This window comes from Heterodontus francisci, chromosome 9, assembly GCF_036365525.1.
Source record: "Heterodontus francisci isolate sHetFra1 chromosome 9, sHetFra1.hap1, whole genome shotgun sequence".
Classification (NCBI taxonomy): domain Eukaryota; kingdom Metazoa; phylum Chordata; class Chondrichthyes; order Heterodontiformes; family Heterodontidae; genus Heterodontus; species Heterodontus francisci.
The window spans coordinates 19,144,166-19,160,896 of record NC_090379.1 but is presented as its reverse complement, the minus strand read 5'-3'; the positions used below and the strand labels follow the sequence as shown (position 1 = coordinate 19,160,896).

General features: G+C 44.5%; 1 protein-coding gene across 1 annotated transcript in view; it reads right to left on the bottom strand.

The window, feature by feature from the left end:
• Positions 1–16,180, bottom strand: part of coq6 (coenzyme Q6 monooxygenase) — a 32,273-nt gene extending 16,093 nt beyond the window's left edge. Inside the window, exons 1-8 of the mRNA XM_068038639.1 lie at positions 15,923–16,180; positions 9,973–10,107; positions 9,504–9,562; positions 7,185–7,311; positions 4,040–4,170; positions 3,139–3,246; positions 2,822–2,884; positions 1,578–1,685 (exon numbers count right to left, since the gene is read on the bottom strand). Coding sequence (XP_067894740.1) covers positions 1,578–1,685; positions 2,822–2,884; positions 3,139–3,246; positions 4,040–4,170; positions 7,185–7,311; positions 9,504–9,562; positions 9,973–10,107; positions 15,923–16,112 — 921 coding nt within the window. The 5' untranslated portion in view covers positions 16,113–16,180. The remainder of the gene's footprint in view (positions 1–1,577; positions 1,686–2,821; positions 2,885–3,138; positions 3,247–4,039; positions 4,171–7,184; positions 7,312–9,503; positions 9,563–9,972; positions 10,108–15,922) is intronic.
• Positions 16,181–16,731: the final 551 nt, after the last annotated feature.

Sequence of the window (16,731 nt, the reverse complement as noted above, 5' to 3'; positions counted from 1 at the left end):
AAATCTCTCTGTACATCAATTTTCCCCAGGACTTTTCCATTTACTGTATAGTTCACTCTTGAATTGGATCTTCCAAAATGCATCACCTCGCATTTGCCCTGATTGAACTCCATCTGCCATTTCTCTGCCCAACTCTCCAATCTATCTATATTCTGCTGTATTCTCTGACAGTCCCCTTCACTATCTGCTACTCCACCAATCTTAGTGTCGTCTGCAAACTTGCTAATCAGACCACCTATACTTTCCTCCAAATTATTTATGTATATCACAAACAACAGTGGTCCCAGCACTGGTCACACGTCTCCATTTTGAGAAACTCCCTTCCACTGCTACTCTCTGTCGCCTGTTGCCCAGCCAGTTCTTTATCCATCTAGCTAGTGCACCCTGGACCCCATGCGACTTCACTTTCTCCATCAGCCTATCATGGGGAACCTTATCAAACGCCTTACGACAAAATAAAAAGATGGATCAAATACTTGGATCGAGTCTCCAGCCTACCTTCGCAGCAGGGGAACATTCACAGTTTGGGAGAGCTCAAGGTAATATAAAAAAAAAAATTATCCACGCTGTAAAGTAATAGGACATGAGTTCGCAGTGTATGTCTTCACAGGAGTCCACTTTAAACATCAAACATGACCAATTTTTACATAAATTTACAGCAACAGAAGTGTCCTTTTCTTCACCCTCATTTTTTTATCCTCTCCTGAAGGTGACTTTTGCTGGAAGTTTGCTCTATGGTTGTCATTTCACAGTCTGTACAGTACATGTTGAGAGTCTGGATTTAAAGGCTGGCTCGGGTCTACAAATGAAACCCGACGCGAGCCCGATAGAACCGCAATCCGACCTGAGCCTGACCCGGACCAAGTCCTTTAATTTTTTTCCCCACGCCCGACCGAAATGTTGTTTGAAAAGTACATTTAAGATTGGAGACACGTACCGGAGGTGGTGATAAAGCATGTCCGACCCGACCTGAGCCCGAATGCCGGATCCGGAAGTGTGACCCGACCCCAACCCGACACATGTTGTTGGGTCCCGTCGGTTAGCCATGCTCTATCTGGATTTTTAAATTAAATCATCGCTGATAAAATGTCCATGGTGTTGCCCATGGTCATTCGATGATTAGAGTAAAAGGCAATAAATTGTGGAGGAAGACATCAGAAACTTGCTCCACAATGCCACCTACTGGCCAGTACCTGCAACTACATTGTTACAGGCAGCTGTTTACGCACAAGATTTCCATCCTAAATGTTTACATAGGCACTTTTAAGTGTGGACAACAAAACATGATCAAAATTGAATCAGTAGGAAGTTAGGCAGGCAGTGCACCTATGTACAACTATTAATATAGATAGATGGCTAAGCATTAGAACCCAGCCTGAATAAATGCATCCACATTCCAGAAAGCGTGGACTGCAATCAGAACAGCCTGACTTGTTTCCCTCTCTCTCTAGCTCTCAGCTGCTGAGGCTAAACTTCATCCCAACTCAATTCAGCAAGCTCTGCATGGACCAATATCCAGCCTGCAATCTTCCAGTTCAACTATGCACTGGGTGACCTCATCTGCACATTGCACTTACAAAAGCTGAATTGATGGCGTCCACGAATGTCTCTTCGTCCATGCTGAGCAAGTCGGATGCATGCTGGTGGGAAGTCGACCATACCAAGGAACTGAGATTATCGGACAGCTGGTGAAACATAGAAAGATAGGCTTGAGGACTGTGTCAGATGGACGTAATAAGCATCCTCATGCCAGGGTATCAAAATGCATCACCCCAATAGTGGGCAACACTTATGTAAACAGACAATCACTCACTCCTGGGTCACAGCTCCCACAAGAATTGATTTGCGACTCATTAGTGCCTGTGTGTTGCACTCCTTGCACGCTACATGTACAAGTGAGGTGCATCAGGTGTGAAAGGTGTGTGGGGAGACTATGCTGCTGCAAATCAATGGAAAATGACAAAAATTTGGACCAAATATTGATACATAAACAGAAAAAGACTCAGCGGTATCTGTCAGAATCTGTGCATCTTCTTCAGGGTGATCGACCCTGAAAACTTTAGATTGCGTCTTCTCTTTACAGATTCTAGAGCCCTATGTGCATTTTCAGCTCTATTTCATATTGACAACACTTGCAAGTTCCCCTCCCCCCTCTATCCAATAGTGATTCATTCAAATGCAAATGGAACAGCTTTCTTTCAGAAAATAACAGTATATGAGTAATTTGAGGCATGGTGTATGGTAAGTGCAGCATTCTAGGGAGGAACCGGTGACTTTGGGCCGACACTTTCCCAAAGCTCTGCACCACGGGGTTTCCTCACTTCATATCTGGGTCTGTTGTAGACTAATGAATAAAGATTGCTATTATGAGGCAACAACTCCCATTATCAATGTATCATGCAACTAGCATGATGGTAGAATGCAAACTAGATGGACTTTTTTTGTCTAATAATCCCTATGTTTGTACTGTACTGTTGGCATTAGTTCAAGCACCTGCTTAAAGATGAATATGCTAACATAAGGAGTAGTTGAGACATTTGAAGGGAAGTTAGATAAACACATGAGAGAAAAAGGAATAGAAGGTTATGTTGATGAGGTTAGAAGCATGGGAGGAGGCTCATGTGGAGCATAAACACTGGCATGGACCAGTTGGACCAAATGACCCATTTCTATGCTGCATACTTATGTAATAATGGAAGAATTACACTACTGGGAACATTTTAATCAAGGGTATGTGACTTTATGACAAACTCTTTTAGTGCAACGGTTACAGAAAGTCTGCATCCAACCATTCAAAAACTAAATTTAAAGTTAAGTGTACCGGAAGCATTGCGATTGGCCCAGACACCAGGAACCGCTGCCAAGCCACATTGTTGTCAGTTGGCTAAAGATTTAAAAGAAGAAAAATAGTTAGAAGCAATAACGCCTAATACTGTTCATGGTCATTCACTTTGGCAACTCCCCCACCCCCCACATCAATCACACTTTCCACCCTGGTCATTTACACTAATGCAGCATCCCACTTGGAGAAATAGCTAGCCGCCACACTCCATCTACAAATGAAATGGTTATGCACAGACATGTCAATCACCCAAATACAATCCCAGCAGTGCGAAAGGACAAAAGGTGTCTTCTTACCTCAGCAAGACGAAGGGTAGCAACTACAGCAGACTGATCATATTTCCACTGCACAGTCTGAATACCAGCAGACTGCCGTACCATTGAGTTTGGACCATCTGCTCCAATCTATATGGAGGAGAAATACAGCCCTTTAATAAAGTGAAAATGAACAGAAAATAGTCATGTAATCAACACTTTGGAGTAATCAGTTATCCCTCCCCCAACCCAGATCCTTTAATCTAAGTATATTAGACAACCAAGTAGGTTTTACATCAGTTTTGACATGACATTTTTTATGCATCAAGAGTAAGTTTACATCGGGGGTAACTGGACAGTGCAATCAGTTAATGCATTGTGCCCAATGAAATACAGTATAGATGCGGTACAGGGTGTGTAGAACTTCAGCTCCTAGCAACTAGCTTCAGAGCAGATCATCTCCACCCCTCCTATCCTCCCCACCAGGAGGAGGGGGGATGGGGAATGAGAAAAGTTAACATTCTTCAGCTTCAGGGTAATGGGAGAAAGCACCCTCCAGTGGGATAAATGCACCATGTGGTGTGGAATTCAACAATACAGAGCAAGGAGGCCTCACATTTAAAAGCAGGTCTGCAGGTCAGCCAATGTCAGCTAGGCAGTACCAGGGACATGACAACAGGCCTTTATATCCCAAAGCTGGGAAGGGAGAAGAAAGAGAAGGAAACATGGACAGTTAGTCAGGTTTCATGTAACAAAGAACGTAAAAGTGGATTCCAGGTGAGAGCAGGATCAGGCTGGGCTCTGATATCCTGTGGCATGTAAAGAATGCATACTGGGGTCAGAGGGACTGTAGTGCCCAACATGAAGTGATACTTCGAGTTAAGAAGAGGGCATTGTAAAATCAAAAACATGCTCGGAGTTTTAGGGGTTCACTGTTGCTCACCAGTAACGTTGTCTGTAGTTTACTCCCATCAGCCAGTTCGACTTGCACCCATGGGTTGGTGTCAGGTGATGGGTAGGGTGCTGGCCATGTGTAGTTCACCACTTTACTCCTGTATAACACTTGCACCCTGTCTAAGAAAAATAGCACCAAGCTAAGCACAAACTATTTTATCCTTGCTTCGCTGCATTTTCACCACCTCCTTGCAGTTGCCTCACACCAATGGAAAGAGTTCCTAAATTGCACCAAGTCACATTCACCCAATACATCTGTGCTCGCTGACCTACACTGACTCCAGTTTAAGAATCACTTTGATTTTAGAATTCTCATTCTTATTTTTAAATCCCTCCCTCACCCCTCTAAGGTCCTCCAGCCTTACAATCCTCCATGATATCTGCGCTCCTCCAAATCTGACCGCTTCTGCATCCCATTTTCATCCCTCCATCATTGGCAGCCATGTCGTCAGCTGTCTGCTTCCTCAGTTCTGGAGTTCCCTCCCTAAATCTCTTGCCTCTCTAGCTCTTTTTCTACCTTTAAGGCACTCCTTAAAACCTACTTCTTTGACCAAGCTTGTGGTCATCTGCCCTAATATCTCCTTATGTGGCTTGGTGTCAAATTTTGCTTGCTAACGCTTTGGGACATTTTACCACATTAAAGGCGCTATATAAATACAAGTTATCATTAGTGACATCAGTTCCAAGGATATCAATACCCATGTCAGCATCAACATGAGCTGAGCTTCTGGCAACATATCTTCTTCAGCAAAACCATCTACTTCCACCTCTGTAATATAACCCATCTTTAACCCTGTCTCAGCTCATCTGATGCTGAAACCCTCATCCATGCCTTTGTTGCCTTTAGAATCCACTATTCCAAAGCTCTTGTAAGAAGCTTTCTGCTTGCACCTTCTGTGCTCATTCAGAACTCTGCTGTCTGTAAGCTAACACATCAAACCCGCTCACCTACCCTGTGCTTGCTGGCTGACACTGGCTCTCAGTCTGGAAATGCCTTGATTTTAAGACTCTCATTCTTATTTTCAAATATTTCCAAGGCCTCACCCCTACCAATCTCTGGAACTTCCTCCAGCCCGACAACCCTCCGAGATCTCTGAGCTTCTCTAATTCTGGTCTTTTGCTCATCCCTGACTATCATCATCCCACTATCGGCGGCTGTGCCTTCAGCTGTCAGCCCTAAATTCTGGAATTTGTTGCACCCCTAGCCAAGCTGTTCCAGTACAGCTACAACACTGGCATCGACCCGGCAATGTGGAAAATTGCCCACGTATGTCCTGTACACAAAAAGCAGGACACGTCCAACCCAGCCAATTATCGCCCCATCAGTCTACTCTCAATCATCAGTAAAGTGATGGAAGGTGTCATCAACAGTGCCATCAAGCGGCACTTGCTTAGCAATAACCTGCTCAGTGATGCTCAGTTTGGGTTCCACCAAGGCCACTCAGCCCCTGACCTCATTACAGCCTTGGTTCAAACATGGACAAAAGAGCTGAACTCAAGAGGTGATAGCGACTGCCCTTGACATCAAGGCAGCATTTGACCGAGTATGGCATCAAGGAGCCCTAGCAAAACTGGAGCCACTGGGAATCAGGGGGAAAACTCTCTGCTGGTTGGAGTCATACTTAGCACGAAGGAAGATGACTGTGGTTGTTGGAGGTCAATCATCTGAGTTCTAGGACATCACTGCAGGAGTTCCTCAGGGTAGTGTCCTAGGCCCAATCATCTTCAGCTGCTTCATCAATGACCTTCCTTCAATCATAAGGTCAGAAGTGGGGATGTTCGCTGATGATTGCACAATATTCAGCACTATTCGCAACTCCTCAAATACTGAAGCAGTCCGTGTAGAAATGCAGCAAGACCTGGACAATATCCAGGCTTGGGCTGACAAGTGGCAAGTAACATTTGCACCACGCAAGTGCCAGGCAATGACCATCTCCAACAAGAGAGAATCTAACCATCTCCCCTTGACATTCAATGGCATTACCATTGCTGAATCCCCCACTATCAACATCCTAGGGGCTACCATTGACCAGAAACTGAACTGGAGTGGTCATATAAATACCGTGGCTACAAGAGCAGGTCAGAGGCTAGGAATCCTGCGGCGAGTAACTCACCTCCTGACTCTCCAAAGCCTGTCCACCACCTGCAAGGCACAAGTAAGGAGTGTGATGGAATACTCTCCACTTGCCTGGATGGGTGCAGCTCCAACAACACTCAAGAAGCTCGACACCATCCAGAACAAAGCAGCCCACTTGATTGGCACCCCCATCCACAAACATTCACTCCCTCCACCACTGACGCACAGTGGCAGCAGCGTGTACCATCTACAAAATGCACTGCAGCAACGCACCAAGGCTCCTTCGACAGCACCTTCCAAACCCACGACCTCTACCACCTTGAAAGACAAGAGCAGCAGATGCATGTGAACATCACCACCTGCAAGTTCCCGTCCAAGTCACACACCATCCTGACTTGGAACTATATCGCCGTTCCTTCACTGTCACTGGGTCAAAATCTTGGAACTCCCTTCCTAACAGCACTGTGGGTGTACCTACCTCACATGGACTGCAGCGGTTCAAGAAGGCAGCGCACCACCACCTTCTCAAGGGCAACTAGGGATGGGCAATAAATGCTGGCATAGCCAGTGATGCCCACATCCCATGAATGAATTAAAAAAAAACCTGAGGACATCCTAAAGTACTCTGCATTCAGTAAAGCACTTTTGTCATGTAGTCACCACTATAATGTAGGAAAATGCAGCAGCAAATTTGTACACAAGACACCACAAACAGCAATGAGATTACCAGATAATCTGTTTAAGTGATGTTGATTAAGAGATAAATATTGGCCAGGACACCAGGATAACTCACCTCCTTTTCTTCAAAATAATGCCATGGGATTTCTTACGTTCACCTGAGGGCCTCAGTTTAACATCTCATCTGAAAGACTGATACTGGAGGGTGGGTTAAACTCAAGAAACCATGAGTCATCACCTTTGGAAAGGAAGTGAAAAAGTCCAACTGGGAGGGAAATTACAACAACACACTCAATACATTGTTTACACATTTCATCTCGCAGCATTGCAATTACTCAATACCCTGGTTTTGAAAGCTTTCAAGGAGGTCAACACCTACCAGCAGCAGCAGCCAGCTGTTTAGACAAGGCTGACAATATCACGTCATTCTCAACGATGAAGCCCATGTCCTCTAACAGGTCAGCTTTATCAAATGTAATCATCGCATCTGAGCATTCATCCCAAACCTGAGGAGAAAACGCTAGTATTTCAGGGTCACTCTTCACTCACTAAAGCACTTAATGATAAAGCAACAGAATACAGCATCAGCATTCGAGGAAGGAACAAGGAACATCCAGCCTCTTCAGTTCAGGTCCGTCTACAAGTCCATTTTCATGTCTTTACACCAACTCTCCCCCGCGCCCCCCAACCCCATATCCCTCTGTCATTCGAGGAATTAGGATTCTTCCTTTCCCTCTCATGAATGCTTCAAACAAGTCCACATTCTACACACAAGAATGTCTCAGGTAGTTATTGTTCAAGTCACATTTAGCCTACAGTTATCTTATGATTGCTTCACTTTGTTCTCAGCTCCAATTTAAGTCTGAAGGGCTTCCTACCTTCACCACCAAATTTCTTCAGGAATCTATAAATTCCTGATTAAGTCTCCATTTTCCCCCCAGTACATTAGTTAGGTGACAAGATCAGATAAGGAAGGTTTCTGTGATCACTTGGGAATGCAGATTATTCTGCCCTTCCTTCCAAATCCCGTATGTGCCTCATTTCTTCACATGAGCCTGGATGGTAAATGTTGGGGACAGTGTGGGAAACAAGCTAGTGATAATTGCTGAGCTTGATCCTATTCACTGATAATGTTCATCATCAAACACTTCAATCAAGGCTCAGTGGATAGCGACAGTAGTGATAAACTCTAGCTTAGGGCTGTTGAGGTCAATTGTAACTCTCATTCCCCCCATCCTAGATCAGGGAACTCAGCACATTACTAAGATCGATCCTCCTGTATGATTCATAACAGTGACTCTCCATTATTTACTCAACAAGCCATGAAACGAGACACACAGATAACAAATCTTTCTTTGTCAATCTTGACTGCTCACCTCAAAGCATTGACTCCTTGCTGCCACAAGGCTCGACAGCTACAAATCATCCTCTGCCACTTTCACAAGTGGCCACTGTTTATATATGAGCCTCAACAGTGAATATCAGAGGGGGTTTATCTGATACTATCCCCAATCTTCTTTTCATTCGTGGGATGTGAGTGTCGCTAGAAAGGCCAGCATTTATTGCCCATCCCTAGTGACGATGAAGGAAGGGTGATATATTTCCACGTCAGGATAGTGTGCGACTTGGGTGGGGTGGGAGTGGGAGAAGAGCTTGCAGGTGGTGGTGTTCCCATGCATCTGTTGCCCTTATCCTTCCCGGTGATAGAGGGCACAAATTAGAAGGTGCTGTCAAAGGAACCTTGGTGAGTTGCTGCCATGCACTTGTACATGGAACACACTGCAGCCACTGTGTGCCAATGGCAAAGGAGCTGTCAATTAAACAAGCTGCTTTTTCCTGGATGGTGACAGGCTTCTTGAGTGTTGTTGGAGCTGCACTCATTCAGGCAAGTGGGAGTATTCCATCACACTCTTGACTTGTGGCTTGTAGATGATGGAAAGTCTTTGCAGAGTCATGAGGTGAGTTACTCGCTATGGACCACCCAGCATCTGACCTGTTCTTGTAGCCACAGTATTTGTGCGGCTGGCCCAGTTAAATTTCTAGTCGACGTTGACCTCCAGGTTGTTGATAGTGGGAGATTCAGCAATGGTAATGCCATTGAATGTCAATGGGAGATGGTTAGATTCTCTCTTGTTGGAGATGCTCATTGCCTGGCACTTGTGTGGCATGAATGTTATTTGCCACTTATCAGCCCAAGCCTGGATATTGTCCAGGTCTTGTTGCATGTGGTACAGACTGCTTCAGTACCTGAGGAATTTTGAATGGTACTGAACACTGTGCAATCATCAGAGAACATCCACACTTCTGGCCTCGTGATGGAGAGAGATGATCATTGATAAAGCAGCTGAAGATGGTTGGGCCGAGAGCATTGCCCTAAAGAACTCCTGCAGTGATGTCCACATAGGGCTCTTTGACCAATGATCAACAGCAGGAGCCCTGATTTCCCAAAGCATGTCTCACAAGAGAATCAAAGTCAATTGTAGCACTGCTGATATTGGCTTGGCTGAGATCAGCCGTCTCCTCACAGGCCAGAGGTTGAGCCTTGAACCTTGCTCCTGTGTATAGCTCAGCACCTCAATGGTCAAACTCACTACCATCAGTGGGAGCTTTCATCTAACTTTAAAAATATAGTGAACACAAAAAGAAACTAGAAAATGAATCAGTTATAAATCCCATCGAAGTAACAATGGGGGTTTACCTGCATTCTTTTGAACGGCTTGTACCTCATGTTGCATATATGATCCCAAGCTCCAAAACCTAGAAAGAGGTGAAAGTAACAAGAATGTTAAGCTGAAAAAAAATGTTTTTTGGCATTTTGTGCAGTATGTACATACACAAAGAACAAATGAATTATGGGGAAATAAACGTGTTCAATGGTGATTCTCTGGCACCCTTGTCCCTTCACCCTGATGAGAACAAATAAGAACACATCTTTCTAATAAAGAAGCACCTTGTCTTTTACTCTTTGCATAGAGGTAGGCTGGCAAGAAAGAATGAGGTACATCCTCCAGCCACTCAGGCAGGCATCACAAGACTAGCAACCTAACCCAAATGCAGTCCTCAACAGCAAGGACTAGCCTGAGTACACTGCTCTGCTACCTGCCCACAAATGAATAATCCCACACAATGCACTGAAATAAATGTATGAAAGATTAATTGGAACATACGACTTAAGAAGGCTGCGGTGCCTGGAGTGAGTGCGCTCACTCTGTTACTGTGCAATTCTGGCAGCTTTACTTCCGTTTTCCTATTTCCAGCCTCCAATAACAGGATCTTTTTCCCTGATAGATTCTGATCATAAGCTGCAGAGAAACAAAGGGAAGTGTAATACAAATATTCATTTGCATGATATTTTATATTACTATACAAAACTGTCGCTGTATAAAGATCATTCCAAATGTATTCACTTTTTTTAAAAAAAACAGTAAACGGGTTATATTTCACAGCAGTTCCAGCCCCGGACACGGTGGTTTAGAGTTTAGAGATACAGATACACTGAAACAGGCCCTTCGGCCCACCGAGTCTGTGCCGACCATCAACCACCCATTTATACTAATCCTACACTAATCCCAAATTCCTACCACATCCCCACCTGTCCCTATATTTCCCTACCACCTACCTATACTAGTGGCAATTTATAATGGCCAATTTACCTATCAACCTGCAAGTCTTTTGGCTTGTGGGAGGAAACCGGAGCACCCGGAGAAAACCCACGCAGACACAGGGAGAACTTGCAAACTCCACACAGGCAGTACTCAGGTGGGCCAAATGGTTTCCTTCTGTGCTGTAAATTTTCTATGTTTAGTTCATTTACAAGATACTTCAGGCCTGATGTGATGTGCACTTTAACTCAGAGCAACCAGTGACTAACTTTAAAAACTACTTCACTGGTTGTAAAGCGTTTGAGACGTCCTTAGATTGTGAAAAGCGCTATATTAATGCAAATCTTCCTTTCTTAGCAGTCAAAGGGTGGGGCCGATTAGGGACCAAAAAGGAGCTCTTCTTGTGGAGCCAGACGGCATGGCTGAGGTAGTAAATGAAAACTTTGCATCTGTTTTCACTAGAGAGGAGGATGCTACCAATGTAGCAGTAAAGGAGGTGGTAACCTCAATATTGGATAGGATAAAAATAAAAAGGAGGTACTTAAAGGCTGGCAGTCTTCAAAGTAGAAAAGTCACCGAATCTGGATTGGCTGCATCCTAGATTACTGATGGAAGTAAGGGTGGAAATTGTGGAGGTTCTGGCCATAATCTTTCAATCCTCTTTGGATATGAGGGTGGCACCAGAGGACTGGACGATTGCAAACGCTACAGCCGTTTAAAAAGGGGAGAGGATCAAACCCAACAGCTACAGGCCAATCAGCTTAATATCAGTGGTGGGGAAATTTTTGGAGACAATAATAATGCGGGACAAAATTATTTACATTTAGTAAAGTATGGGCTAATAAATGAAAGTCAACTCGGATTTATTAAAGGCAAATCTTATTTGACGAACTTGATTTAGTTCTTTGATGAAGAGCTGAGGAGGGTAGTGTGGTTGATATTGTGGATATGGACTTTCAAAAGGCATTTGACAAATATCACATAATAGACCTGCTAGCAAAATTAAAGCCCATGGGATTAAAGGGACAGTGGCAGCATGGATACAAAATTGGCTATGGGACAGAAAGTAGATAATAGTGGTAAACTATTGTGTTTCAGTCTGGAGAGATGTATACAGTGGTGTTCCCCAGGGCCAGTATTAGGAACACTGCTTTTTTTGATGTATATTAATGACTAGACTTGGGTATACATTGAGTATAATTTAGTCATTTGGCAGTACAGAACTTGAGTATTGCTGAAAATAAAGACATTTTGTCAAAGCTTTTCGTCTTGTACTCATCAGGACAATTCACAAGAATACCAATGTAAGGGAAGCAACAAATTTATACTGTATGAGAAGAAAGTGCTGATCAGTTGGCAAGTGGAGACTGATTGGTAGAGGTGTCGCCATGGAGAATACACCAGTTTACGGTGACCAATCAGCATTCTTCTCATACAATATAAATTTGTTGCTGCCCTTACATTGGTATACTTGCAAATTGTCCTAATGAGTGCAAGACAAAAAGCTTCAATAAAATGTCTCTATTTTCAGCAATACTTGAGTATAATTTCAGAGTTTGCAGAGGATTATGAAACATGGAAATGTAGTAAATAGCGAGGTGGATAGTGACAGACTTCAAGAGGACATAGACTGGTGAAATTGGCAGACGAAATTTAATGTAGAGAATTGTGAAGTAGAGGCCTGCTACCCAACCCGAACCCGACAAAGTGTCGGGTTCAGGTCAGGCCCATCTTCAGGGTACAGCGTTCGGGCTCGGGTCAGGTAGAGTCGAATCCAGGTCGAGTTGGATCGGATCAGGCCGGACACACATGCTAAGTGCTCTGCTGGTAAGTACTGAAATTAAAAACTTACCTGAGCTGGGAGTCCGGGAGGAAACAGAGTCTGCGCAGTGAGCGAGTGACATCACTATGACGTCATCGTGCATGCTCTGCAGCTTCGGGGAGTTTCCCAGTCGGAAAATAAGTAAAGGGCTGGTCGGGTGGGGTCGAGTTCAGGACAAAATCAGAGGAACTTGAGCCAGGTTGGGCTCGGGTCCACTGAGCACTCCCTCAGTACTGCACTCTCAGTCTAGATTTTTGTGCTCAAGTCCTGGTGTTGGACTTGAACCCACAAACTTGATACTCAGAGGGAGCGTGCTACCAACTGAGCCACAGCTGACAAGTCGAGAAAGCTGTTGAAAAAGCATATGGAATCGCTGGCTTTATTAATAGATGCACAGAGTACAAAAGCAAGGAAATTATCCTAAACCTTTATAAAACACTGCTTAGGCCTCAGCTGGAGTATTGTGTTCAATTCTAAGCAACGCACTTTAAGAAGGATGTCAAGGGCTTAGAGAGGTTGCAGAAGAGATTTACTAGAATGCTACCAGGGTTAGTGCACCTCAGTTATGTGGAGAGATTGGAAAAGCTGGGAATATTCTCCATAAAGCAGAAAAACAGAAGATTTAATAGGTGTTCAAAATCATGAATGGCTTCGATAGAGTAAATAAGGAGAAATCAATGCCAGGAGGGTCAGTAACCAGATTTAAAGGTGTTAGGTGGAAGTACCAGAGGTGACATGGGGTAACTTTTTTTTTTATATAAACATATACACTGCGAGTTGTGGTGTTCTGAAATGCATTTCCTGAAAGGGTGGCAGAAGAAAATCTACTGTAACATTCAAACAAGAATTGGATAAATACTTGGAGAGAAAAAAAACTTTGAAGGCTATGGGGAAAGAGCAGGGGAGTGGGATTAATCGGAAAGCTCTACCAAAGGGCTGGGCACGTGCATGATGGGTTAAATGGCCTCCTTTGTGTGCTGCATAATTCTATGGTTCTTTCCTTGGAATTCCACTTACCACTTTGCTTTATTTTGGCAAGGAGCTGCTAACCATTTTACAATGAACACTTGAATGCCCTCATCCACATCACAATCCCTCCATTTCCAACCCTTCAGCATCTCAATCCTTCCATCTCAACGTTATTCCCAGAACCCATAGGGATCTCAAGGCAACTCCCTCAGACAACCTGGATCACACTCCACTGTGCTGCTCCAGAGAATGGCCCAGTAAACAAAGGGTTGTTGACACCCCTGAAATCATTCCCAAGCATGAGCTACCCGCAGAGAATTAATTATATTTATGATAAAAGTATTACCTACTTGGATGTATCACACTTTTAATAATAAAGAATAGTATTCAGTTTGTACCTCCCTATCTCTATAATCTGCTCCACCATACAACCCTCTGACATCTCTGCACTCCTCTAATTCTGACCTCTTGAGCATCCCCGATTTTAATCACTCCACCATTGATGGCTGTGCCTTCAGCTGCCTGGGCCCTAAGCTCTGGAATTCCCTCCCTAAACCGCTTCCCCTCTCACTACACTTTCCACCTTTAAAACATTCCTTAAAAACCTACCTCTTTGACCAAACCTTTGGTCACCATCCCCAACATCTGATGGGGGTCAGCGGCATATTTTGTTTTATAATGCTCCTGTGAAGCACCTTGGGATGTTTCGTTATGTTAAAGGTGCTATATAAATACAAGTTATAGTTGTTGTGGGGCTGGAGGAAATTACAGAGACAGGACAGGGGGATTTGAAAACAGGATGAAAATTTTAAAATTCGAGGGGTTGCTTAACTAGGAGCTAATGTAGGTCAGCATGCATAGGAGTGATAGGTGAGCAGGACATGATATGAATAAGGGCAGCAGAGTTTTGAATGACCTAAAGTTTAATGAGGGTAGAATGTGGGAGGCTGGCCAGGGGTAGGACATTGGAATAGTCAAGTCTGGAGGTAACAAAGGCAGGGATGAGGTCTTCAGCAGCAGATGAGGTCAGGGTGGACACAGGCGATGTTACAGAAGTGGAAATAGGCAAGCTTAGTGATGGCTTGGGTATGTGGTCAGAAACTCATCTCTGGGTCAAATATGACACCAACCTAGTTCAGCCTCAGACAATTACCAGGGAGAGGGATGGTAGCTAGGGAACAGGGTTTATAGCAGGGGTCGAAGAAATCGGCTTCAGTCTTCCCAATATTTAATTACAAGAACGATTCTTAACTTAAAGAACCTCAGCTACTCAGACAGGCTCTGATCTGTTTACTTTAGAGCAGCATAGACTTGGAGATGACCTAACAGAGGTTGATGAAAAAAAAATTATAGGGCTGACTAGCAACCTTTGATAGATTATTGCAGTTCAACATATTTGGGAGGGCCAGGGACAAATGTTTAAACAAAGGGTGGGGATAAACTAGATATTAGCCAGTTCTTTTAAGTGTCTCTGGAATACATTACCAGCTAATGTGGTAGATCCTGACTCTCTGAAATGCCTTCAAGAAGAAGTAGCCAGCCCCTGACTGGGGCAGTGATTACATCATGTAGAAGATAAGTGGATTTAGAGGTAACACTTGGCCCATGTGACTGATTTTGATCACCTTGGGGGTTTGAAGAGAAAAATCAGCAAGGAATTTTCCAATATACTTTGGTACTTTGTCCCTTATTGGATTTTCACCTTTCCAAGTAGATTACATGGCTGCAAGGCTGAAGAGGGAACTGGTGTCAGACGAGCTTAATGGACCAGCTGGTCTCTTCCTGCCCATCAGTTTCATATCTAACACAACTGTGTGAATTTGAATGTTTTGGACTCAGCCCAGAAATCCCACTCTTGATTTAAAAAAGGCAGACTTACATTTATATAGCACCTTTCACTCCAAAGCACTTTAGAGTCAGAGAGAGATACAGCACTGAAACAGGCCCTTCAGCCCACGCCGACTAACAACCACCCATTTATACTAATCCTACATTAATCCCATATCCTCTACCGCATCCCCACCATTCTCCTACCACCTTCCTACACTAGGGGCAATTTACAATGGCCAATTTACCGATCAACCTGCAAGTCTTTAGCTGTGGGAGGAAACCGGAGCACCCGGCAGAAATCGACACAGTCACAGGGAGAACTTGCAAACTCCTCACAGGCAGTACCCAGAACTGAACCCGGGTCGCTGGAGCTGTGAGGCTGCGGTGCTAACCACTGCGCCGCCCATCAAAGTAAGGCCAACGAAAGTATTTTTGAAGCCTACTCAATTTTGAAACACAGAGCAGCACATAGCAAGTTCCCGCAAACAGAAAGGTGGCAACAACCAGATAGTCTATTTTTAAGTGATGGCTGAGGGATAAATATTGGCCAGGACACCAGGGAGATCGCTCCTGTTCTTCATCAAATCAATGCCATGGGATCTTGTACATCCACCTTCGAGAACAGAGGGGGCCTCAGTTTAAAAGAAAAGGCAACATCTCCAATAGTGCAGCACTCCCTCAGAATTGGCCTGGAGTATCAGCCTAAATTCTTTTAATCAAGCCTCTAGAGTGGGACTTGATCCCAAAACCTCATAACTCACAAGCAATAGTACTCCAACTAAGAGTTTCCCCTATGCTGGTAGCTCTATACGCTCGTCACAATCTGCCCCACCGTGCGATCCAGATTCACCTCCGGGCCCCGCTGTTATCAGTGGGCCGTGCACCGAGTCCTACCTAGAGCGCAGGCCATAGCAGTGCCAACCATCCCACCGCCGGAGATGACCACATCGTACAGCTCCGGAGACCCGGACTCCGGCCCCTCCTGCTTGGAGAAGCATCTCCTACAGCTCCCGCTCCCCAGCAGCCAAGCCCGTCCCTGGGCGCGAAGGCCGCAAACCAACCCCACTCCTCCCCACAAACTCATAGCTCCTTAACGACCAAGCGAGCAGACTCCATATGAACGGTCACCTTCCACAGCGGGGCAAGATGGCGATGCGGGGCGGAAGTGCGTATAGTTTCCGGGTGGGGTCGTCGCCAGCCAATCATAATACGGTATGCCCCAATACACTTCCGGTAGCGCCTAGCTCCCCGGTACAGAAGGTTTTCTGAGTAGAGACTGCTTGTTTGGATTGAGGATATATTTCATTGCAAGATTCCATCTGATGTGTCTGTTGTAGGATATAAATATATCCCAAAATAAATTCTGGCACGCATACAGCACCATTGAAAAAAGTAAAAGCAAAATACTGCGGATGCTGGAAATCTGAAATAAAAACAAGAAATGCTGGAAATGCTCAGCAGGTCTGGCAGCATCTGTGGAAAGAGAAGCAAAGTTAACTCTGCTTCTCTCTCCACAGATGCTGCCAGGCCTGCTGAGTATTTCCAGCATTTCTTGTTTTTATACCATTGAAAAAAGGCTGCGTTTACTGATAGCGCAACCAATGGATAGCACTGTACTTGCACATGCGCAAATGCAGCCTCTTCCACTGAAACGTCAATGTCTGCGACATTCAGACAGCTGCCATAACTAAAGATAGCGCTGC